Genomic DNA, 21,006 nt, shown 5'->3' with positions numbered 1-21,006 from the left:
AAGCCTTAGTAATTCATCCCCGTGCCTTAATTATCTATTATGCATTTCTTGATAAGGCGTCCCCGTGCCTTTATTATCTTGCTCCCATGTCTTAATCATGCATCTCTATACCTTAATTATCTAGTTCCCATGCCTTAATAAGTTGTCCCCATTACTTATCTTGTTCCCACGCCTTAATAAGTCTTCCCCATGCCTTAATTACTTAATTCCCATGCCTTAATAAGTCGTTCCCATAATTTAATTATCTCGTTCCCATGTCTTAATAAGACTTCCCCAGGTCTTAATTATCTATTTCCCACGCCTTAATTGTCTCATTTCCACGCCTTATTAGGTTGTGTCCTATAATTTAATTATCTCATTCCCACACCTTAATAAGTTGTCCTTTTTGCTTAATTACCTGGTTCCAATGCCCTAATGATCTAATTTCCATGTCTTGATAAAGTGTACTCATGCTTTAATTATCTAGTAGGTCGTCCCCACATCCTAATTATCTCTTTCCCACGCCTTAATAGATTGTCCCCATTACTTAATTATCTCGTTCCCATGTTTTGATAAGTCATCCGCAAGCCTTAATTATCTTGTCCCCATGCCTTAATTATCTACTTCTTATGCCTTAATAAGGCATCCCAATACCTTAGTTACCTTGTTCCCATGCCTTAATAAGTTGTCCCCATGTCATAACTACTACATGGTCCCCATGCCTTAATAAGTTGTCCCAATTACTTAATTATCTCATTCCCATGCCTTAGTAAGCTGTCCACTGACTTATAATCCCCATGCCTATAATAATATTTTCCATGGTTTAATAAGGTGTCCCATGCCTTAATCATTTAGTTTGCCTTAATAAGTTGAGGCAACACAATATATATATATATATATTTTTTTTTTTACATGATGTCAACTTATAGCTCTTTTAGCTCTTATAATACTATAATGTAATGTAATTCTGTAAAGTATTCAGTACACAGCATGTTTGATATGTATGCTGTGTTTGTGTTGTTGTTGTGTTCTAGTTCTTTCCAAGAACTAGAACTCTGTGCTCCGGGTTCTCAGTACTGAGAAACTCCCACAATGCTGCCGTGCCCAGTTCAGTTCACTGTAGCGCGTACTGTCCCTTTAAGAGCAGGGGCGGAGCCTGCGTGCTGCCGTCATCAGTCCATATAAGGAGTTTCCGCTGGCCGGTTGATTTGTGGCTCGCCCGCACGTGTGATCATTCGAGAGATTAAGGCTGTGACGGAGGAAGTGCGCAGAGATTTCAGCCTCTTTCCGGGGAAAAAAGAGAGAAGAATCAATAACCCGTGAGTGACAGAGTTATTTCTCTTTAGGAGACGTTCATTTAGATGTTCTACAGTCAGCTGTGAGTTCTTCATAACTTTCTGACGTGTCATGTGAACCACAGCCCAGTCTTTCCTATAGTCAGAGTGCTGAGGGTATCTAATCTAGCTACAGATGTGTTACTGGAGGATACAGGGTGGAGTGAGGGCCACTGGGACAGGTTTTATTGATATAACTTGAAAAAAAAAATAGCCAAACAAGTACGGAAGATGTTTATGCTGATTTTGTTTCAGAGTTTGTGTTTTTTCTCCTACATGCGAGTGAATAAAGATTTGTTGGCTTAAGAACTGGAAATGTAGAGTAATATATACAAATCTGTGAACTAAATATTAGAATATGTGTATTTAGAGCTCAGTATGTCACTTATAAACATTATTATGGACTGAAGATGAAGATGTTTGTATTTAGAGCTCTATATAGGTCTCTAATATAGAAATCTGTGGCCAAAGGAATATAATGTGTGTATTTAGAGTTCTGCATGTCACTTCTGAACAGAATTGTGGACTTAAGATATAGATATTTGTACCTACAGCTCTATATATGTCTATTAAACAAGGTATGGACTAAGAAATAAAATATGTGTATTTCGAGCTCTGTATGTCACTTATAAACTGAATTGTGAACTGAAGATGAAGATATTTGTATTTAGAGCTCTATATATGTCTCTAAAATACAAATCTGTGAACTAAGGAATATAATATTTGTATTTAGAGTTCTGTATGTCACTTATGAACAGAATTGTGGACTAAAGGTGAATATATTTGTATTTAGAGCTCTATATATGTCTCTAATATACAAATCTGTGAACTAAGAAATATAAAATGTGTATTTAGAGTTATGTATCGCTCCAATACACATTTTTGAGGTCTGAGAAATAGCCTAGGATATGTGTATTTAGAGCTCTGTATGTCTCTCTAAATATACAGATCTGTGAACATATTCTGTGGAATATGTGTGGTTAGAGATTTAAATGTGTCTAGTATACAAATGTGTAAACTGATGAATAGCTTGTATTAGGAGCTCTTTATGTACATAATAGCTAAAGGTAAAGGTTGGTGAACTGAGGAATAGCTTGTGATTTATGTATTTAAAGTACTATATGTCTCTAATAATCAGATAATTGTATTGAAGAATAGCCTAGAATATGTGTATTTAGAGCTGAAGTGATGTGTGTATTGAGAGCCCTGTATGGGCCTCAGATACAGATTTATTGATATATGGAGTTATATATATCAAACATACAGTTTTGTGAACTGAGTAATAAGATATTTAGAGCAATATATATATATATATATATATATATATATATATATATATATATACACGTATGTGTCTTACATACAGTACAGATTTTCCACTTAAAAAATGTATATATAGAGTAAAGTACTTTTTATGTGCTTGACTGTGTATTTATGGATTTTTACTATCTTTACTAGTCTTTACTATGCCTATTTATGAATTAAAGGATCGGCTATTAATAGTCATGTATATCTAATATACACATTGTTGATATTTTTTTCGTAGTTTACTAAATTTAAAATCTCTAATATCTGGGTTTTGGGCTAAAGAATATGACATATTTATTTAGAGCCCTAAATATATTTTACTATACAGTTTGATGGACTAAAGATTAGGATATTTTTATGTAGAATGCTTTTAGTCTTTAATATTCAGTATGTGGACTAAGGAATAAGAGCTGTGTTTTACGAGCATTCCGTGCCTCTAATAGCATAGGATATATGCATCTAATATACAGATTTGTTAAGTTATGTGAAGTAATATACATATTTATAGTAATGTATATCTGTAACGTGTGCTGATTTAACACGGATTTAATGTGCTGTGTATATATGGATTGTTAATGTCTGTAATATGTGTTTAGGGACTGACAAATGGGCTATTTAGAGTGCTGTATATGTATTCCATATATCTATTTGTGTATTGAAACATATGTTATGTATACAAATAACATAAAAGCTTAAATTAAAGCAATAATCCATAATTATCCATAACATACAACTGTGTATTTAGAGCTCTATTTTTCATCTAAGAATATATATATATATAATGAAGACTCCATTATACAGATTTAAATGCTGGCTATATGTGTATAAAAGTAGTTCTTTATGCCATTAATAACCTAAATAATGACTTATATAATGATATGGATTTAACTTATATGTGCTGGACTATAGCTCTGATATGGCTGTAATGGAATAGCCCACATACGGGATGATTGGTACCTGAGTCACAGCTGGGCTTTGGGAGCTCTCTGTGGGTGTGTGAGAGGAACAGAGTTGCAACAGAACTGAAGAGGACAGAAACCTGTTGAAATATTGTAGAGTGTAACATAGCTTTAGCTGATAACTCTCCTTTTGCAGGGAATCTGGTTGTTGTTGATAGTAGAGGGTCGATCACGTCATTCTTGGAACAATATTGATGCAAGTCCTGAAACCGTGGGGAACAGCTTGTGACACTGGTTGACAGGAATAGCATAAAGTTTAACATTTACTCCAGTGGTCCGTTCTCAGCACGTCCCTCAGGCACCAGCCGTGTTTATATAACTCCATCCAGACCCAGAGGAACAGAGCTGGAGTTAATCTAACACAGTAGGAGTTCCTTCAGAACTGGAGAGTTTGGGGTGAAATCTGGACTATGTTTTACAGCATATAAAAATAGTGAATTCAGGAGAATCAGGACATTTATGAGGTAGGCGCATGTTTAGTAATTGTTTCCAAGCCTTTGGTGTTTATTACTTTCAAATGGTTATTATTCACTAATTACATGGAAAAACAACGTAATACAAAGCTGTGCACACTGGCTGAGTTTTACCAGTGGAGGAAAAAAAACACAAATCATCAGTGTTTCCGATGAGTTTAAAAGGATTCAAGCTTTAAGAGCCTAAATCAAAACTGAGTTACTTATTGAAAACAGTCCTCCTCATCAGCAGTTGATGCAGCTATGGTTAATTAATTAATTCTTTGCTTTTCTGGCTTAAAAATTATGGTATTATGTTTTGCAATACTCTCAAAATATTGATTCTTAAAAACACAGTAGAGATTTTTAATATTTGTTCCATATTTTTTGTTTTTAAACCTTGACCTTGACTAAATAGCAGTGTTGTCTTCAGATCAGATAAATTAAGCCTTCTTTGACTCAGGTCTCAATACATTAAATCGTAACCCTGTGATGTGTATCGTATTTTATGTAGTATGGAAACATAGAAGTATGGAATGCACATTTTATAAGAATTATTTGGTTGGTATTATTTTTGATATTGTAAGTCGCCAGATGGAGTGGGTATTATTACAGTCCCTGTCTTGCAATGTGTTCACTTTTAATGTACCATTTTAATGAGTTAGACAAGACAAGATAAATGCACAAGAAATAACACATGAGTTAGTATTCATGATGATTTCCTTGGATTTGTAATTTCTTCTTCGTGGTTGTTTTGAATTTTTTAAAGAATATTGTTGACATCATTAGTGCTATTAATGTTTTATTTATCCGTACTGGGCTTTTGAGTGGCGCAACTGTCTAAGCGCTGGCTTTGTTATTGATGGATTTGTAGGTGTGATACTTGGTAATGCTACATGACATCCATGCCTGGTACTCCTGGAGAGAATAATTGACTTTGTTCTTTGTTTTCCCTGTGTGAGGTCTAGATGTCTTGTAGATGATGTAACATAATTAGCATTAATTAATATTCTCATACAAGAGTATATGAAAAGTGTCAGCACTAAAATTAGTAATACATCACAAAATTTTAACAGTTGTATTTTAAATGGTCCCAGTTTTGGTTAAATGGATATGTGACATAAATTGTATCATGGAATTGTATTTAAATCACAAATATATTGATGTCACCTCACCCACCTATACTTCTCTTCTCTTTTTTTATGCTGTTGAAGCTAATTGACAGGATCTTCATGGGGTGAAAAATGTGTTTACGACTTATTTTGCCGTGTTTTGCTGCCAGTCACGTAGCATGTACCCGGGCGTGCTCTTGTGTTTACATAGTATAATCTTCTGTTCAGTGTTGAAGGAGCTACATGGACTCGTGCCACAAGCCTACATACATAGTTGTGCGTGTGAGTGTGTGTGTGTGTGTGTGCGTGTGTGTGTGTGTGAGTGAGTGTGTGCACACGTTTCATTGATTTCATGACGAAAGCCTGCGCGGTGGAGAGCGTATTGTTGTGAAATGTTCTGTTGGGTGTCTGTGCTGTGTCATAGCGTTGAGTCAAGCTGGCTTAATCCAGTCCTGTTTGTTTTAGTGTGGGATGGCCTTGATAATGGACACTGCCCTCCTCCAGGTGCTCGGCCCATGCTTCCTCCGTTCCTCTCATTCATACCTCCGTCCTGCATGTGGAGGCAGAGGCCTGACCTCATGCATGAGTCCTTCCTGTTGAAAATACACAGGCATTCTCCCCATCACAAAAGCACAAAGCACTATTCATGCTGTAAAGTGCCTCCATTCATGTACATGCGGGTTGTTTAGTGGGGGAATTAATGGTGGTAAGCTTCAGTCTTTCTGAGTTCTGACTGAAGCGGAGCAGAGGCTGGGCATGTGATAAGTTGCGTAATGCAGGCTACCTTGGTATTTCATTGATTTTCTCTGGATTTCACTCGGATGCCAGCCCACCTCCTTCTGAATGGGTTTGTTTTGGAGCGCAGACTGTGCTGAATGCCTAGTGGCTGAGGTGTTTGGTATTTATATGCACACAAATAAAGCTATAGGAAACATAAAAACATAATTTTTGCCTTGTTTGTAGAACAGAATTTTTGCAAAAGATAAATTTCTCTATATTTCTGAGCCTGTTTGCCACAATTTAATTTTTAAAAGCATTTTCTCACATACGTTTTAAAAATGCAACGTAACTGCATGTAAATTGTTTCTTTTTACATGTCTTACTATTATTTGTTTTGTATTTCCTATTATTATTTAGTGTACAACTATCTATTAAATATAATTTATATTTATATATTTTTTTTAGACTACTGCACAAAACATAACAAAACGTTACCCAGTCACACATCTTCACAAATGTGTCAATTAATTTCATTCAGCCTCTATTAATGTATAAATTGATATCAGGTGTTATACTCACTTATTTATCAATGCTTTTTGATAGTTCATAGCCCTTCGTATTATTATCTTTACTTCTGTATGATTAATCATGCTTTACTGGAAGTTCCAGGCTTGTTAAAGCAGTCCTGTGACACCTAATATTACAAAAGCACTTTTATATATTTATACTCTTTCTGTTTCCTACTATTATATTCACTGGCAATAATATGGAGTTAAATGGCCAGATTAACAAAGGTTTTTTAAAGGAAAATCTTATGATTTTTTTTTTATTACTTAAAAAGATCAAAAGATATAAACATTATAAAATCTTTCATAAGTAGTTTACAGAATATCATAATCTAAACATTAAACAATATTTTTTTTATTTTCAAGACATTATTTACTTTTCTTTTTTTCTGTTAAATCCATGAAGTGAATAGAGAACCGATAAAGTGTTCCCTTAATTAACTTTCAGTAAACCAGAAGTAACCACAGAAAATAATTATTTGGCTTACGTAGGAACAATACTTAATCATAATATTTTATCTTAATTGTATATATATATATTTTTAATTAGATGTTTATGTTTTGCTTATTAAATTGATAAATCCAGATTTAGTTGTGTTGTAAGATTCTGCTCGATATTTGTCTGGCTACAGAAAATGTTTCTCTAGTTGTGAATGAGTTTTAAAGTACTCATTAAGCTCTGCCCCAGTGGGTCTGTTTCAAAGGGGGCTGTGGCAGGGTATTACTCTGTCATTTTAGGGAAGGTCTGAATGATGGAGGGAGGGGAAAAGGTTCTGAAACCCTCCCACTGCTGACCCCAGGGTTGAGCAATTACTACACTTCAAAAAGCCTGCCCTCGGTTTGATCCACATGAAAAGGAGTTACAGATGACAGTATTAGTGGAATCAGTGAAGGCACACAGTGTGAACTGTGTGAAATCTGAAGGAATATAAAAAACATCAGTTTAAATAGTTTTTCTTTTTTTGTTACTACAGGGTATTACTTTCAGAGTGGAGAGCTGACGCGTGTCTGTTTGTCTGAATGGAAGTTGGAAGCTGCTGGATTATGGATTATAACAGTCTGAGTGCAGCCAGGAGCAAAACGCTCTGAAGTAAATGTTCAGTCATTCCCAAAACATGGCTTCAGCCAGACCATACTGGGACCATCACCATGCTATGAATAGGTGAGTGTCAACATGAAACATAAAATCTATTTTAATACAGTAAAAATGACTAGTGGAATGTACTGTGTGTACTTTATTTTTGCAGCATTTAGCCATGTTTACTTGGGAAAGCTATATAGTAAATCACTGTGCAGTCTGTACAACATTTGTTTTTTTAATGGGTCATTATATGGTTGGCCCAAACACTTAGGCATCTTTCTGCTATATAATATGTATTATAGATATACTGTGCAAATTAAACTTTGGAGTTTGAGTAAGGGCTAATAGCCTGATGAAAGGTGGATAGCAGATTTAATTTGCATTTAACATTCCTCAATGCATACAGCTCTGGAAAAAAATAAAGAGACCATTTCAGTTTCTATAATTTTGCTATTTATAGGTATATGTTTAAGTACAATTAACTTTGTTATTTTATTCTTAAAACTATGGACAACATTTCTCCCAAATTCCAAAGAAAAAAAAGTCATTTAGAGCATTTATTTGCAGAAAAAGAGAAATGGCTAAAATAACAAAGATGTAGTGCTTTTAGTTCTCAAATAATGCAAAGAAAACAAGTTCATATTCATAAAGATTAAAAGAGTCCAGAAATCAATATTTGGTGGAATAACCCTGGGTTTTAATCACAGTTTTCATGCATCTTGGCATGTTCTCCTCCACCAGTCTTACACACTGCTTTTGGATAACTTTATGCTTGGTATGATGACTTGTGATCATCCATCTTCCTCTTGATTATATTCTAGAGGTTTTCAATTTGGTAAAATCAAAGAGACTCATTATTTTTAAGGGGTCTCTTATTTTTTCCAGAGCTGTATCTTTTGCTATTAATAAAATAAGTAATAAACCTTAAAAACCTAAACACTCAATCTGTATCTGTTATTTTTGTACCATTGTATTTTATTTGCTTACTTCTGTTGGGTGATATTAAAACACCTCCTTGTCTATCCTCTACAACAAGATTCAAGCTATCTCCCACTTGTGTTCCACAGCATGTACTTCTGTTTCGATGCTGACCCCATCGAACACAACCTGAAAACACATCAACAAGGCACGGCCTCCACGGGCTTTGAAAGTAAGTGCATGACATTGAATTCTCCCAGCACATTCTGGCCTCACTGGTGGGAGGGAGGGAGCCTATCACAGTTTGTTCACAGTCTGTTCCTCTGACTCTGAGGCGGATGTTTCTCAGGAAGTTCAGAAGGTTATAGGAAGACAGATTATCACCTACTGGGCTGATAAATGATTCCTGTAGTAGGCTTTTCTTTTTTTTCTGTGGCTTAATCTGTTTTTTTATAGAGTTGGCACTGACTGTGTTTTTTTCCTTTTTTATTTTTTTATAAAGGCTTATTTGTTTGAGCTGGTGTAGTTTTACTGTGGGAGGTTCTATCAATTAAACTGAAACTAACAATATCCATAATTTTACCACTTACACACACAACCATAAAAAATTAGAGTGCATTTCCTTATATACTTGGCTAAACCTGGAGCTCTCTCTGCAATATGAGCCCATAAAAGGAAGATCCTGGGTCATTTGTATTTTTCCTATCACTAGTAATGCCCTAAAAACTAGAAAGGTGAAGACTAGCACATTCATCCTTGTGAATCAGCCAGTGATGCGGTATTCCTGGGTAGCCAGTGCACTCAGAGGAAAGCACAGCAACCCGGCTATGATGCATCAGCTAACAGATGCCTGTACTGAGATGAGAGGATGACAGGAAAGAGCACCATCTACCCACCCAAAGAAAGCAGGGCCAATTTTGCTTGCTCAGACTCCGGCTGCTGATTGCAACCAATGATCCTTGGATCGTACTGGCAGTGACTTAGTGTGCTGGACACCTCAGAGAGCCCTGACTGCTTATATGAGCTTCATTTCATACGACTCTCTATTGTTTAGAAACAAAAGTCACAATGCATTCAAACGCAAAAACGGCTCATATTGTGAGCTACAATGTTTTCATTCTAATGTGTATTGTGGGAGTTTATACTGCCCTCAAAATTACATTTAATAATGTCCTAAAACCTAAATAGGGACACATTTCATTCATAGCCTCAAGATTTGTCCCTTGCCATGCAATACCAACGTCTTTTTAACAAGTCAGTTTATTCAACGCCCATCTTTGCAGCGCCACCGAGCAGCTATTTCGTCTTATACAAGATCAGACATCTGTTTGAATAGGGGGAGACCAAAATACTCTAAACCAAGAGTCAGATTATTATTTTAGCAACACATTTTAAATAATTTATGTGGTGATAAAATCTAACAAAAACCCTTATGAAAAGGTTATAGTGTTTTGGTTAAAAATGCACAAAAAGCATGATTTCTCAGCTTGTTTTGAAAACTCCATATGAAAACTCCATATATCTCCATATGAAAGGGAAGTTTTCCGCACTATCAAACTGATCGTTTCTTTTGTCTTTTTGATGAAGGGCAGGACTGTATCTTTAAACAGACATTGGGCTAAGCGTCAATGTAAATACTTTAACTCATACCTCAATTCATATTTTAACCAGTGGATGGTCTCCTCATTAATAACATTTCTCGTAACAATGATGTGTACATCTGGGCTATTGTGTGTCTGTCCAGGTTATTTGTCATAGCTTAGGGAAATAACCGGACACTTTATCCTGAAATAATCCCCTTATAAATGACTTTACAGAACCTCCTGTGGTTAAAAACCAGCTCAAATAGCATGTAGTACAGGATTTTTTTCTTTAGATGTACGAGCATGTACAATTTCATGTAGTAAATTTACAACCTGCGTAGGCTAAACATGATTTTAAAACCATTTGACATTGTTCTTTTTGTTGTTTGTCCCAGCAGAAAAGATTTTTCCCGGTCACCAGTTTCATTCTGCAAAACCTGCTGATCCAACAAAGCTTCTTCTCTCCACACTGCACAGCCCACCAGAGGGAGACCAGGTCGTCCCGTCCTTCCAGAAACTGTCGGTTTATGAGCAAGCGCCCCCGTATTCTCCGAGGAGAATCTCCAAGCCTTTGCCGCCTCTGCCAGACATAGGGGACCTGTCTTCTGATGAAGCAGTGGACAGTGAAGTGGAGTTCTTCGCCAGCAACAGCGAGAGCCAGCTACTGGTGTCTGATCACACCTCTAAACCCTTACCCTTCCGATATGGCGTTCCGGGTAGGCGGAGTTTCCGTGGTTGTGGCCAGATTAACTATGCTTATCACGATGGTCTGCTGCAGCAGGAGAAAGTCAGCAGCCACAAGCCTGAACAGGTGGTCATCCACCGAGACCGGGACAATTTAAAGCAACAGGAAAGGCCCCAGCGGAAGCTGAGGCGGACTAACTCAGGTCCTGCTGGGTCCTTTAAACCTCCCAACCTCCGGTCTGGGGGCTTTCAGCACCCGTCCTACTACAATACACAGGAGAAACCTGAAGTTCCACCTAGGATCCCCATCCCGTCTCGATCCAGAAAGAACACTAACGATACACAAGATACAGATCAACCTCCTGAAATCCCACCGAGACAGCCCATCTTCTACACCATTCCACGAGCCCCCAGTCCCAAGAGCCTTCCAATTTACGTCAATGGAGTGATGCCCCCAACTCAGAGCTTTGCCCCCAACCCTAAGTATGTGAGTAAAGCCCAGCAGAGGCAGAACTGCGAGAGCGTGCCAGCCTCTCACAACCCATGCATTCTGCCCATCATGGAGGATGGAAAGAAGGCAAGCGCTACCCATTACTTCCTCCTGCCTAAGCGACCAGGCTACCTGGACAAGTTTGAAAGGTTTTTCAAAGAGTCGGGATCAGGAACTCTACACAGTTGATGTTAAATACAACTTACGAAAATACAAATCCTCCATTTGACTGATACTGACAGTATTTAGGTGCTTAGTTTCATTAATCCCTTACACAGTGCCACCTCAACACAAACCCAGTGTACTAAAAAAAAGAAAGTGGCAGGTCAGAACTGCTGGACATTGTGGAGCCATTTTGTTCTCTTTGTTTGGGATTTAATGTCATTTAATTTAAATCATGTTTTTATTTTTTTTCCTTAATTTAGTATTACTCCATTCAGAGTGTTCCTCTCTCCAGGACTTAACCTGTAGTCTCATTTTCTAATGGTTTACATTTAACACTGGTTAGTATAAGCTGGTCTTATACTGAACTGAATATTATTGTTATTATTATTCCTGAGCTTAAAGTAATGCATTTTTAGAATCATTTTGTGGACATCATTTTCATGGCCACCATTGTTTGTATGTGTTGCTGATAGATCTGGTAGGTATAGTATTTGCACTCACCAGCTGGTAGATATGTAGATTATATATATACATATAACTTATTTATATACACATAATGTCTCTGGGTAGTTGTTTGGTCATTAATCAAATACACATTGCCTCTTCCACAGTATCTTCAGTGTTTGTATGTTTGCTGGCAGAGTGTCTATAAAAGTCCAAACTGAGCTGTTCTGATTTTAATTGATATCTCTCTCTAACTCTAAGTAACAGAATTATATGCTGGCCAAAATATGCCACAACACAACTCTGTCGTGGAAACTAAATCTTTCTCACTCAAATTTTCAAGAGTTTGATATAGCATGTAAACACTGATAAAGTTTCGCAATATACTGTTCCCTCCCAGTTCATGAACTCAATATAAGATAAACAAGCTGCAGGAACATTTTATTTTGAAATCATGTTTTTTTTTGTGTGATATTAAAGAAAAAAACACTACATAAATTACACTAATATAGATACTATGAGCCTAGACTGCTATTTTAGAAAGTGTCAATTGCACCACAATGGCACAAATCAAAACATAGTATACAATAAAAAAAAATTGTTTTAGAAACTCTGGTCATAAATGTAATTTTTCACTTGTTGGCATAATACAAATCTGGTACTTGGTCTTTACATTATGTTAAAAAATTTAAGATGACTGGACCAATAGAAATACTTCAGAATTACTTTATATTGCATTCAAATAAGGGTCAGATTCCCAGACTGAGATTAAGCCTAGTCTTGGATTACGCAGTATTTATAAATGAGATTTCCCGTTAAAGGAAACATGTATATATAACTCTATAACTATGCTTAATCTCTGTTCAGGAACATGCCTCTCTAAAGTATTCATTTTGATGATACAATGTTTTTAAGTGACTGCAACGATATATAAAAGAAACGAGCCCTTTAAATGGGCAGTGCAGGCTACTCCCTGCCAGTTCGACCTGAATGCGAAAATGTTCCTTATTACTCTGACACAACCTGTACTTTAACACGTACATGACATGTATTTACCCACCCATTTACTCACTCTTGGCAACTCACTTGATCATTCTCCAATGATTAAGCCAGCCATGTGACACTGCATATGTTTACATAGTGTATTGGGATCTGTTTGTCTTTTTTCTGTCTTCGTTGTAACAGAAGCTTAAGTGTGTATTTATCTGTACAGTGTTTGTTCACATATGAAGGCTCATGATCAATAACTGTTGTTTTTGTTTGTTTTGCTGTGACAATGCACTGTCTTTGTACATGTACAGTATTTACATATTTACAGAGTAGTTTCTCACACTATGACTATGATCTATTTAAAGAAATAAAGTGACTTATTTATCATTAAACTACGTCCAGTTATTGTGGAGAAGATGCAGTCATACTGCAGTATGCTGTTAAGTGTGTTAATTTTTTTTTGACTGATGCCATTTAAACCTTAAAAAAGAACCATGTTTAAAAATAGAGACTTGTGAGCATGGTTTTGAAGAATATCTTCTTGTAGTCTAAAGGTTATTTACTTAGTACTTAGTATATCCTTAGGATTATCATTGTAGGTGAACTTATGGGTCATTGCAACTTAATAAAATTCATTCAATAAACTGTTTCATGAGCCAGTTAAAAAAGGTTTCCAAACAACTTTCAGTATACAATGCATATGTGATTGTGTTGATGGGTGGTTGACATGATGCAGCCTTTTCTTGGTCCAATGTGTCAAATATATGTAAATTATAGAAGAATATGTCAAAAACTGTAAAGGTATTGTTAAAAAAGTGCTGTTTTATACAAATTTATGGAGCATTCATGGGATTTACATTTAAATGTTTCACAAATTTCAGTCAAACCAGAAAAAGCTTATTTCACAAAGTTGGATTTTGAATAAAAACAAGCAAATTAATATTTTTTTCCTATTTAATCAATCATATATTAAAATTTGTGAGTCTGCTTGGCTAAAAATTCAGGCAAAACATTTTGAAGCCACCATTAACTAAAAACTAAAAACTAGTGAATAAATGTAAATTTCAAGAAAACATATATATTTGGAAATATAAGAGTTGGTAGAATATAACCTATTGATTTATGTGACTTTATTTTGAGATTTGTTTTTTTAAACCTTTTTTTTTTAGCCAAATATGTCAACCACCCTGATTCGTAATACATATATCTTTGTCATTGGTCCCTGGTTCCATATATTACATATTGGATGTATCCCCCCCCCCCCCCCCCCCCACACACACACACATTTTTACACACATTTTCAGTGTGTTGTCTTTCCTCCTAAGCTACCTTTTCTTGGATGTGTATTTGTATTGTATATATAGTTGTCAGGGCAGCTGTCAGGCCTCAGTGTTGTAGGCTGTAAGAGCAAGTTACCATCATTCTATATTATTGATATTATTATGCTATGTAAAGTTATGAATATAACACTCTCTGTCCAATATAAACCCTCGAGCAACTTCACACCCACCTTCTCCCCAGTTTCCTCCTTCTTTCCTTCTATCTTTTCTCTTCTCATATCTCTTCTCTTGGGTGGGCTTCAGCTTCACACTGGCCAGTGAAGCTACCCTGAACTCCTAAACAAATCCTCTGAGTTTGCCCCCCCCCAACCTTTTCATTCCAGTTCAAGGGCGTGGGAAATACTAGCAAACTCAGGTTTATGCAGTCAATAATGCCGGATTTTTTTTAAATATATATTATTTGAAACAGTTATTTAGCCTATAATTTGTTGGTATTAATATATTAAGTTAAAGAAACTTAAAATTGTATTTATTCACAGCTTATTTTTTAAAAAGTCAAAGCAAAAGGATGACTTTTTTTTAAAGCAGGTTCATACACTCATGCATCTCATGTACAATTTATTTTCGTCTAAAGAACTAAACTGAACCACATGTACTATAGTTTTATGAACCCTTTTTAGGAAGATTACTTTTTTAGGCTTGTACAATGGTGAGCCAAAACAACATTTTACTCTCCAAATATAGAAATCTCTGTGAGCTCTAAATATAAAAACAGCTCAGACCCTTCTTTTCATTGTTAAACATCTACAGCTGCAGTTCTCAACCCATTCCTCAGGGACCCCCTCATGGTCTGCAGGGTTTCCCTGTCCCCTGTTTGTTGGGAACTGAGATGCGAAAAAAAAAAAAAAAAACATGGTTCGTCCTGTTATTTATTGCATTGTCCCCTAACGCCCATTAAGTCCAGAAATCAGTTCTCACAGGTTGTCTTATCAGCGTATAGGATGTGTTTAGAGGTCATGTCCACTGTTATGGATGCAGTGTGCTGTTATCTCTCTGTTGTTTGCTCTGAGCAGTCATAATGAACAGATTGTTAAACTCCTGGCTCTGTTGCCTGAGTCACTTCCTCTGACTGCCAGCACACCAATGTGACAAATGTCACAAAGATGTGGTGTCATTCACATGCGCTGCGCTCAATAAGATCCCTTCATTCTAGAGCTTATGTTGATTTACTGGACAGCTGAGAGCTTTTAGCAGCACCTACACTGTAAAAAAAATAAACTACACAATTTTAAATTGCTATTTTTATGTACAAAAACGTAAGGGGAAAAAATCCTAAGCAGTAAGTTTTAGAGTCAGCAGAAACTTACAATTATCCAATTATCATGTGTTTTTTTTTTTGTTGTTGTTGTTGAGTAAGATAAGGGTTAGTATCTAGTGTCTGCAACATAGTTGTTTTAATTTCATACTGTCAAACACTGTGTAACAATATATTTCTCAAGTTTTACCCTGAATTATGTCCTTATTAAATACTTTAAATAAATTTTATATTTAGTTTTCTTTTAAACCTATTAACATGCCTTGACCTGTATACAGCCTACAGGTGTAGGTGCTAAAAAATCCTTATTATCTGCAGTAAAATAAGTTATTTACACTCTAAAAACACTTGGAGAAGCTGCCTTTTTTCTCTCTATTCCACTTAATAATTTCAGATCAGTAACAGGAATCAAATACAAATTTTGACCTGTTAAGGGGTTAATTGGTTGAATAACTTTGAAAAAAAACAAAACAAAACAACACATTTTACAGTGAACAATATTCCATCTCTAGCCACAATATGTGCCAGTTCACTGTGATACAGGGCATTGAAGATTCTGATCAGTGTCCTCCCAAATCATTAAAGCAGTAAAATTACATTATCAATCATTATAAACCCATTACAATTCTCAGTAACTGATAAAAGCCGAGCTAATTCTGATCATGCCCATATTTACTTGAATCAGTAGGTGGCCTGGGCTGTGGTCACATTGAAGGAAATACCTTATGTAAAGGAACCTACTTGTTTGTAGTAAATAAGTAAATGTGCAAATGTAAAATGTTCTAGTGTAAAGAGACCCCATATGAATAAGGTCCAGGTTCTATACAAATCTTTTTTGTTTTTTATAGAACTATTCTAAGAACAATTTAGGAACTTAAGCACACTATTTAATAGTGTTTATCCAGAAAGGAGTTAAAATTCAAATTCAGGATTTTTCTGTTTTAGTATTTTCATTTAGTTTCTATTTGCTATTTTGAAAGGTAATAATTTAAAAGGTGTGCTTTTTGGTGTGTTCAAAAATAACTTTATTTTTTTGACTATTTGAGCAGAAAATTCTTTTAACAGAAAATTTTAATTTTAATGAAAATAACTCAAATAAATTAATAAATTAACAAAATTATTAAACATCATCTCTAAAACCTTTTGATTACAAAAAAACATTTCAAAGAATAATCCCCCACACAGCAATTAGGAAAAATGTATAAAATCTATAAAATGTAAATAAATACTGAAAAAAGTGAAAGTCACATTCCTCTATATTTGTAATAGTGAGATTATTTAGGGTACAACTTCAAAAATGTACCTTAAGCTTTATTACTGTATTTTAGACTAATTTAGGCTTAAATTTATTGTTAGAAGGCATAGTTGTCTTGAAACTCTTAATAACCAAATTTTGACTATTTTATTATTTATAATCTTATAAAAATGTTTGCTGGGATTTATTTGCTATAATGGGCTTTTTTTTTTTTTTTTTTTTTTTTTACAATTCTATTAAGTCTGTCCCTGTTTCCCCTCTTTTACCCCTCTGTTTCTCCTCTTTTTCTTTATTTACACTGCCCCCTAGTGTCTACATCTTAAATGTGGTTAAAATGGGTTCAGCTCATAGACTGTATATAAACACTTATTTATAGTCTTTGGTTCATCATCTTTGTTTTACAGTCACTGGTTTAGGCTAACTTTGCTCACATGGGTGGAATGTAGCCGAGGTGAAAACAAGTTCATATTCATAAAGTTTTAAGAATTCAAAAATCAATATTTGGTGGAATATCCCTAGTTTTTAATCACAGTTTTCATGCATCTTGGGATGTTCTCCTCCACCAGTCTTACACACTGCTTTTGGATAATTTTATGCCACTCCTGGTGCAAACATTCAAGCAGTTCAGCTTGGTTTGATGGCTTGTGATCGTACATCTTCCTCTTGATTATATTCCAGAGGTTTTCAATTTGGTAAAATCAAAGAAACTCTTTTTTTAAGTGGTATCTTATTTTTTTCCAGAGCTGTATATTCATTTTAATAGATAAAATGTAAAAAAAAATATATATAAACTTGCTAAATGAATGAACATTCTGAGACAATTTCAGTTTGTTTAAAATATAAGTTGCTTCCTCATATTAGTTTGTTAGACACACTCTTGTTTTCCTGTAATTATATGTATACAAAATTGTTTTTTTTTATTTTTATGCTCACTTTTGTTTTGAACACTTTTCTGTTACTTGTCAATGAAAAATAAGACCCTGTCTGTAAATGTGTTCTCTGGCAATTCTTTAAAAAAAAGTGTTCCAGGTAGACATGGGTCTGAGTGGGTTTGGGCCTCAACTTCACCTTTGTCTCATCTATTTTCCTTCCCTCATGGACCCATCAGTGACCCTGATGAAGCCCAACACTGACATCCATATGGGGCCACTAAACCCAAGGACAAGTTTGTTTTTAGTTTTTTAGCCTCTCCTCCAGCACTGGCCAGCAGGTGACAGCAGAGGATTATATGATCTGTGTGTGGAGCTGAGAACGGTGCATGAAAGGGAATGCAGACTTATTTGTGGTGTTATGTTTTATAATATATTTCAACAAATATATTCTATTAAGTTCATAAAAGCATAGTTATTTTTTGCAACTTCTTTTTTTTCACAGTCATATCAATTGCCTGTTTGTTAATGGTTTATTTACCAGCATTAGTTATTTAGTAATTAGAGTTAAAACACAATAAAATGTGAAAATATAGAAAACTTTGGAGAGGAATGTTACTTTAGTATTTGCATTTATGATGAAGCACCTATGCTCTTTATGGAATGACGTATAAAAGTATAAATAAATAAATGCACATATAAATGATTAAATAATTAAATAAACAAATAAATACACGCGTAAATAATTAACAGTTATATACATAAATAAATTCATAAATACATCTTGTCATGAAAAAGTAGAGACTTAAAATTATATCACCAATCTAGTTCCATATTTCCATGCATGAACCTTTGGGGTTGTTTCTGCAATTCTGCTATTATTTATTTATATATTTATTGATTGATGTATTTCTACATTTTTGTTTGTTTGCATGTATTTATTTATATGTGCTTTTATTTATTTATACTTGTAAGGTAATTCTTCGTCCTCCATAGTTCTCCATAGGTGCAGGCCTATAATAGTAATAGAGTGAATATTAACAAATGAAATAAAACTGACCAGACAAAATATGAAATATCTTAATTCATAATTCATACTGCCATGAAGTGTCAAAGTAAATATTAGAAGCATTTTTTATTTAATTTAATGTAATTTAAAGTTTTTTTTTTTTATTTGGGGTAATACCTTATTATTTTATTACTAGTAATTGTAACTATTGTAATTCTCTGTAATTAATAACATAAAAAAGGGGCACGTGGTTTTAAGGAGGCACGCGACCTGCAGCCCCGCGCGCTCTGTACGCTGACAGTAACACAAACACTACGGACAAAACACAACACTAAGGAGAGAAAACTTAGCTTAACTCCTTCACTCGGTCTTTATTAAGGTAGCACCTGCACAAGCCATGAAACTACGAAGTTACTACGAAGTAAGTGCTATCTAGTTTCCTTAAACACATTTTACTGCCTTCAGTAAATCCCACACGAAGATTTTAGATTGTTTAAATTTACCAATCCACCTTAAAAGCTGCTGGGGCGACAATGAGGCTTCAGGCTGAATAGAGGACTTAACGGCACTTAAGGTGGAACAGAACATTCCTGTAAGAATGTGTGTGTATTTTATGTGGACTAATTATAATTTCCGCCAACAAAAAAAAACATGTATAAAACTCTTAAAGCACTTCACGTCTACTATGCTTAATGTAACGGGTGTGACGTTTTAAGGTGGAATTGAAAATGTAAACATGAACTAAAAGTTTCATACTCTGGTGGTTTTAGTAGCTACAGCTCTGGAAAAAATAAGAGACCACTTAAAAACAATGAGTTTCTCTAATTTTACCAAACTGAAAACCTCTGGAATATAATCAGAAGGAAGATGGGTGATTATAATCCACCAAACCAAGCTGAACTGCTTGAATTTTTACAGCAGGAGTGGCATAAAGTTATCCAAAAGCAGTGTGTAAGACTGGTGGAGGAGAACATGACAAAAAATGCATTAAAACTGTGATTAAAAACCAGGGTTATTCCACCAAAGGGTATCTGCAGGTTTACATTTACTAAGACTTTTTAAGACTTTGTAATACAACTCAGAGAAAACAAATGCATATCAAATGTAAACACTGCAAAATAAAACGTGTAAAAATAAGAGCAAAGGTGTGTTCACTGTCTGTAGCATTTTAAGACCCTCAAGGTATTAATTGAAGGCATTTTAAGACAGAGTAAGGCTTTATTTTTAGATAAATCAATTTTATCTTTTGAACATTTAAGGATCTGCAGATACCCTCAATACACTGATGTATAACATTGATGGTCAAATATTGTTTGTGTAAAAATAAATTTTACAATAATTTCAGGGTAAGAAAACTATTGACAGACTTTTGAGTGCCCTATGCCTTTAATTTAACAAGTACAGGTGTAAGTTGTGTTTAGTAGCAACTAATAGTATTGTGTGTGATTTTGCAGGCTACCTGTTGAATTGAATGATTTACAGTATACTGTTTATGAATCCTGGCCATGAAGGTTATTGTGTGGTATGTGCCAAATTATATGGTGTAATGGATTAATTATGTATTGCAGTACTATTAATACAATAAGTCTTCAGTTAACTGTAGCATCTGTACTGTACTGTATTCCCTTTACACCCTAAAGAAAAACTTGACCCCCTAATTGTCTTTGTTTAATTTGCAAAATAATATAATTTGCATAATATCCTTAAACAGGTTAAGGACACATAAGAAATTTCAGTGTAAGAAGTGCAATGAACCTTCATTCAACAATAGCTGATGGCCAAGGAATTACTTTGGCAAACCTTTATCAAGCACTGCAATATGGAATTGCATTTACAAATGCCACATATGGTGTAAAACAGAAGCCTTAAGTTAAGCACATCCATAAGCAGCTTTGATTTCTTTGGGCTCGGAGGCATCTAGGAGTTGACGATTACACAGTGAAATCTTGTGCTGTTTTCAGACAAATTAGTGTTCCTGTTCCAGATATTTTTAGAGTAAATGGACCGAAGAAAAAAGGACAAGGACCATCCAGACTGTTATCAGCAGCAAGTCTTAAAGTCAGAGTCTTTCATGGAATGGGGCTATGTCTCTACACATCTGTGATCCAGCATTTATGAAAGAAAATAAATAAAAGTACACTGAGAAACATAGGCTTTCTTTAAAAAACTAAAAACAAAAACAAAACATTTTTTCCAGGGACATCCGTGCCTTTTCCAAAAGATAAGGCAAAAACACTCGCTGCACACATTAAAAAGGCTTGGCTGAGGAAGAAGAGGGTGTAGACGCTGAATTGGCCTGCCTGCAGTCCTAACTTGTCCAAAGTAAAGAATGTGTGAAAATTTTTAAACGAAAAATGTGACAATGATGACCCCCGCCCTGTTACACAGCCTAAACATGTGTTTGCAGGAAGAATGGGAAACAAGTAACACCAGAATTGCAAGAATAGATGGGTATTATCCAACTAAATGAAGTTGACCAGAGAAAACAAATTA

The 21,006-nt window shown here is 35.1% G+C and overlaps 1 protein-coding gene across 3 annotated transcripts; it reads left to right on the top strand.

Annotated features, from left to right (window-relative positions):
• Positions 1-1,167: 1,167 nt before the first annotated feature.
• LOC103026699 (ERBB receptor feedback inhibitor 1) lies at positions 1,168-13,177 on the top strand. Of its 3 annotated transcripts, none has more exons than XM_007246348.4 (4): positions 1,168-1,298; positions 7,405-7,592; positions 8,579-8,661; positions 10,411-13,177. In XM_007246348.4, exons 2-4 carry the CDS (start codon positions 7,525-7,527, stop codon positions 11,373-11,375), a joined length of 1,116 nt encoding a protein of 371 aa, XP_007246410.3. In that variant the 5' UTR covers positions 1,168-1,298; positions 7,405-7,524; the 3' UTR covers positions 11,376-13,177. The 3 variants fall into 3 exon arrangements, with proteins under 3 accessions (XP_007246410.3, XP_007246407.3, XP_007246409.3); XM_007246345.4 differs by having other exon boundaries at positions 10,408-13,177; XM_007246347.4 differs by lacking the exon at positions 1,168-1,298 and adding an exon at positions 3,452-4,044 and having other exon boundaries at positions 10,408-13,177.
• The last annotated feature ends 7,829 nt before the right edge of the window (positions 13,178-21,006 follow it).

This window comes from Astyanax mexicanus, chromosome 13 (assembly GCF_023375975.1).
Source record: "Astyanax mexicanus isolate ESR-SI-001 chromosome 13, AstMex3_surface, whole genome shotgun sequence".
Lineage (NCBI taxonomy): Eukaryota > Metazoa > Chordata > Actinopteri > Characiformes > Acestrorhamphidae > Astyanax > Astyanax mexicanus.
Note: the sequence above shows the minus strand (reverse complement) of the source record. Positions and strands in the feature narration are given on the sequence as shown.